At 34.0% G+C, this 5,319-nt stretch overlaps 1 protein-coding gene across 1 annotated transcript; it reads right to left on the reverse strand.

The window, feature by feature from the left end:
• Nucleotides 1-4,217: 4,217 nt before the first annotated feature.
• On the reverse strand, nucleotides 4,218-5,319 carry LOC134670666 (cytochrome c oxidase assembly protein COX20, mitochondrial). Its single transcript, XM_063528485.1, has 2 exons — nucleotides 5,165-5,319; nucleotides 4,218-4,656 (listed from the first exon to the last, which is right to left on the reverse strand). The coding sequence occupies exons 1-2, from the start codon at nucleotides 5,213-5,215 to the stop codon at nucleotides 4,342-4,344; spliced, it is 366 nt and encodes a 121-aa protein (XP_063384555.1). The 5' UTR covers nucleotides 5,216-5,319; the 3' UTR covers nucleotides 4,218-4,341.

A 5,319-nucleotide genomic window follows, 5' to 3' on the forward strand; every position in this document is an offset into this window, starting at 1 on the left:
ACTTTCGGTGGAAAGTTATCTAAGCGGGTATAGACTCGCTTAGATAACTTTCTTGCTTTTACGCTACGCGTACCTAAATATATAGGCACTGGTGACATTAATAATTATATAATAGAGAAGCACTGCCATTTAAATTTGTAACATGTTGCATATAGGTAGGTAGGTATTTTCCAAAAATGAGCTCCAATTAGAAAGGATTTTTGAAATTAGGGCTAACATCCGGTTAATTAGTACCTTTTCGCAAGTGTATTGTACAACGTTTTACAGTACAGGCAACTGTAAAAATATGGGTGTAGCCAACTTAATTATTCAAATATATATCCCATAGTTCTTAATTCGCTTATACCTAAATTAATGATGATTAGACAAAAATTTATTACATTAAAACAATCATAAGTACATAGGCAAAGTGTTAGGTAATACATATGTGGGTAGGGTAGAGAAGTGGTTTCAATCGATGTGTGGAAGGACGGCACCGTCGTCGAACCCAAGCCACCTGGCGGTCGACTTAAAAATTCGCTGACATACGAACTATGGGACATATTTTTACAGTCGACTGTACATATGGCGCTTTAAATTTTCGACATACCTACGCAAGTATAGCGCTAATTACCGCACCAGGGCGGTAAATTAAGTACTGTAATAGTACATTACGAATTACGATACAAGTGCGAAAAATAGGAAATTCGCAACGAGTGGCGATAAATTGAAACTCGATCGAAGGGAGTGTTTTAAACCGACACGAGTTGCGAGCTACCTATCGCACATGTATCGTATCCTATCAACGTTTTACAGTACAAATGGCCCTTTAAATATTCGACATATATGGTAAGGTATTGTACTAATTAGGTATCGCACCAGTGCGGTAAAGCAGCACCATAATATGTACCTGATCTACTTTTACTATGTTTTTTTGTCCACTTGCCGCCACTCAAACTAGAGTGCCAACCCAGGAAATTAATTTTAATATAGTAACTAATTAGATTCCTACACATTAAAATACCAGCCGTATTTAAATTAGACAAGACGCAATTAAAAGCAAAGCGTCGCTGTGCCTACAAAAGTCGCTATGTGATTTTTGTCGATTTTTAGGTTTTAATGCCATTTTGAACCTTATTTCCATACGCATATGCTCCAAAAACAGCGTTGAGCTTATTTCACTATTTAAGGATTTAACAAATGTAGGTATGTGATGCCCATACAATGAATGCTCTTCCTATAATCGCTAACTGGAATAAATCACATAACTACATTAGCTTACTTCAACCGCAATTACAGACGTGCGCTCGCTATGTCATTCTTGACACAGCGATATTTTCTACAAGTTTATTGAAAAATGATTAGATGCGCTTGCGCCCGATATGTAGTTCCTCGCACATAGCGATAATTTTTGTACAAGTTGGAGTCGATGCTATGTTCCCAGGCCGTGCCTGCTACGACACATGGCGGAATTTTCTTATAACAATCCAGTATCCAGTCTACCGTATGTTATTACGTGTGTGTACAAATAATTGAGTTTTGTGAGTTTTCGTTACAAGTTGTTGGCAGTTTTAAAGGTAACAAGTGAATGAAAAATTACATAAAAAATAGAAATATGTTTTGCCTATTCTATATTTACTTATTTAAGTACTGCGGAATGGAGTATCGAGACAAACCATTCTGGTTTACCGATGCTTTTGGATCAAAAAATTATGTAATTTTGATTTATCTCTGATAATTTTTTTTTAATAAAGTTAGCGCAATGTATATTATAACATGAACATGTAGTGCATTTATGCATTACTTAAAGAAAAAAAAAATCATGTTATTTTATAGGACATTCTTACACAGATTGACTAAGTCCAACAGTAAGCCCAAGAAGGCTTGTGTTGTGAGTACTCAGACAACGATATATATAATATATAAATATTTACATACTTAGAAAACAACCATGACCAAGCCATGACTCAGAAACAAATATTTGTGTCATCACACAAATAAATGCCCTTACTGGGATTCGAACGGGGTCCTAAGGTCTCATCGCATAATAATTAATTGTCATAATGTAATGTTACGCATAAATCTCTTTTCGCATATTTTTTCTCCAACTGAAACAGAAAGTATTTTCGAAAATATTTTGCATTGCAAATGGTTCGTGTTATAATTTTTCAGAAATGTTAATATTTCCAGCACAATAACAATAATGCGAAATGAGTTTTATGCGTAACATTACATTAGGACAATCAATTATTATGCGACCCAATATGGACCCGATTCGAACCCAGGGCCATCGCCTTCACAGGCAGGGTCAATATCTTAAATACAAATGGTTTATTTTCAACTCAGCTAGGCAATATCGTGTCGTGTTTAATATTGTAACACAGACTTAGATAATAAATGAAAAAAAAGCAGTAAACATCAGACAAATACATTATTAATTATTCATGTCTTTTCAAAGGAAAATAATAAGTACTAGAATATATGTAAAAGAGTCGATTGAATTATTTTTTCGTATGCTGTGTTGGGAGAAAGAAGTTTAAAGAAATATTACAAGACAACAAAATTTCAATTTACAAGCCACGCAAATACCGCAGTGACCCTTGTGTTGCCTACAAACAAGGAAATATTAATGTGTAGTAATATCTAGTTATAATAAAAAAGTACGTAGACTATTCAATCATAATTAAATTTCCATTATATCGACTTAAAAGTTTTTTTTTCTGTTTTGTTGAACATCCCCATCATTTTATTTAAATCTACCTAATAACTCTCATGTTTTGAAACGTATGTATGTCCCATTCTTTCGACTTCGTTAGACCGTTTGACAGAGTTTCAGGGTATAGGTTCTTTCTTACCTATACCCGACCTATGAACTGGTTAAGACACTTAGCGGTTTTTACGACTAAAACAAAAATCGCTATGTAACATATTTATAAAAAAATATTTTTTTCACACTATTGAAACTAAAATATCATTTCAGGTAATTCCGTAATATATGTTAAAGTGCAAATACTTTTATCATAAAAATTATGATTTGAATATGTTCAATAGTTATCGAAATAAACAGTTTTTTGTGTCTCCTGTAAAGTAGGTTAAAAACACATGGCGACTTTTGTAGGCACAGCGACGAAAGGTTACGGTGCATCAGGTTTATTCCGATAAGTTTTTAGGCAAGTTGAGAGTAATTTTCGTTATTGTATTCGAAATTGACCCCAATTTTTTCTTGATGTTCACTGATGGACCACGCTATATTCATTCAACATAAATAAATAAATAAATATTAACGGACATTTTTTACACAAATTGACTAAGCCCCACGGTAAGCTCAAGAAGGCTTGTGTTGTGGGTACTCAGACAACGATATATATAATATATAAATACTTAAATACATAGAAAACAACCATGACTCAGGAACAAATATCTGTATCATAATACAAATAAATGCCCTTACCAGGATTCGAACCCGGGACCATCGGCTTCATAGGCAGGGTCTCTACCCACTAGGCCAGACCGGTCGTCAAACATAACATACATAACGTAGGTAGGTGGTATGGTGTGGTTATATTAATTAGGTATCGATTGTTGAGAATGCTATAGGTTTTGGCTCCTCTACACATTGTGCCAACGCCGGCCACTCCAAGGGACGCAAGTGATATTGCTATCCCATTATACCGCATCCCTGCGTCCCTTGGAGTGGCCGACGTTGGCCCATTGTGTAGAGGAGCCATGAGATGTACCTACAAATAAAAATAAATATAAATGAGCAAAAACTAATTCTAAGTTTCGCACGTCGCTCCAATGTTTGAGTAAGATAACTTAGATAACGCTATGCGCGTATTATAGCGGCATCTCGCTCGCACATCGGAGCGACGTGTAATGTGTCTAAGCTTGCCATTCCATTATTTACCTGTATTATGTATATATTTATGTATACATAATTAGATTTAGAAAATGTCAAAATAAATTGAATAAGTAACTTCAGAGAATTTAAAAATTGTAACTGCATCAGCTGCTTTAAAGTCTAACCCGCTTCTGCAAACAAACTTGCTCTGCAGGGAGAGTCTGAGGGGCTACCGCGAAAACCGAAATTCGCAAATTGCGGGGATTTATGTCTGTCACTCTAATTACACCGTCGTTGGAGTAAAAGAGAAAGATCCCCGCAATTTGCGAACTTCGATTTTCGCGGTTATAGCCCTGGTAAGGGCTTTCTGCAACTGAACATAATAAACAAAAAACAAAAAAGAACATATTATTTTATATATTTACATAAACAATTAAACACTGAATATAAATATAAGAGCTTTACTTAATATGCATAACTAATCTACATGAAATAATTTACACTTGATTGTTATTAGCAAACTATGCTGACTTTAGAACTCCTTTTTGCTCTAATTCTCTTTCTACTGCAGTGCCCTCATACATAATTTTATCTTTCAGAGCATCCTGCAAGAGTTGAGCATCAAACCTCTGTTTGGACCATTGATATCTACAGTATGACCAGTATAATAATGTGGAAATAGAAAATGTTCCCACTCCAACATGTTGCGATAGCATTGGTTTTGAAGTTTTTATGAATGAAGCTAGCCCCACGCCCACTCCTGAAGCTATGCCGTAGAGGAAGCTCTCCCTGAAGCAAGGAATTTTGGATACATCTCGACCCATTATCACGAGCCCCTGAAAATATAAATTGTTCCATAAGACTCTTACCACTAAAAGAATAAATCGCATTTTAGTTTAAAATACAGTTTGCTTGCCCTTGCCTTTAGTACTTATTATCTTGCTTTGTCGTTTTTGACCTAAACAAGGTAAAAAAAGATGTTTTTATATTCATAAATTTGTAAGTTCACAATATTCATTTCTAAAATGTATTTGTGAGTTAACATAACCCAAAATATTAAAAAATCTAAATTAAAACGAAGATTATTATTAGAGTCTATACAAAATATTTGTAGCCTGTACAGGCTAAGGTTATGTTAGGGCCAATGCATTTACAATAATTGATATAAATATATAAATGAACCAAATAGAATCATTGTATGCCAGAAAATTTTCAGCCTACCTAAGACTATAAAACATTATCCTATATCAGCTTTAAAAAACCTACAGATCTATATTTTTATTTTTTAATTAAGTACTTTAAGAATGAAATAAATCTATATACACTTCACAATACAACACTTACCGGCTTTTCTTCGGGATCATCTTCAAGCATATTTTTTACAACTGTATCCATATTTCTAGATGTAGATTAATAAATAATATAATGGTAATTTGCCTTTATCAGATAATTACAATTGTTTCAAAAATAAATATCAATTCTAATCAAAATTTTAATGT

The sequence above is a fragment of the Cydia fagiglandana genome, chromosome 1 (assembly GCF_963556715.1).
Source record: "Cydia fagiglandana chromosome 1, ilCydFagi1.1, whole genome shotgun sequence".
Classification (NCBI taxonomy): domain Eukaryota; kingdom Metazoa; phylum Arthropoda; class Insecta; order Lepidoptera; family Tortricidae; genus Cydia; species Cydia fagiglandana.

Coding starts and splice junctions, on each gene's coding strand:
- LOC134670666 (XM_063528485.1), bottom strand. CDS start 5,215: ATGGATACAGTTGTAAAAAATATGCTTGAAGATGATCCCGAAGAAAAG. Junction 4,657..5,164: donor ATGATCCCGAAGAAAAGCCG/GTAAGTGTTGTA, acceptor TTATATTTTCAG/GGGCTCGTGATAATGGGTCG.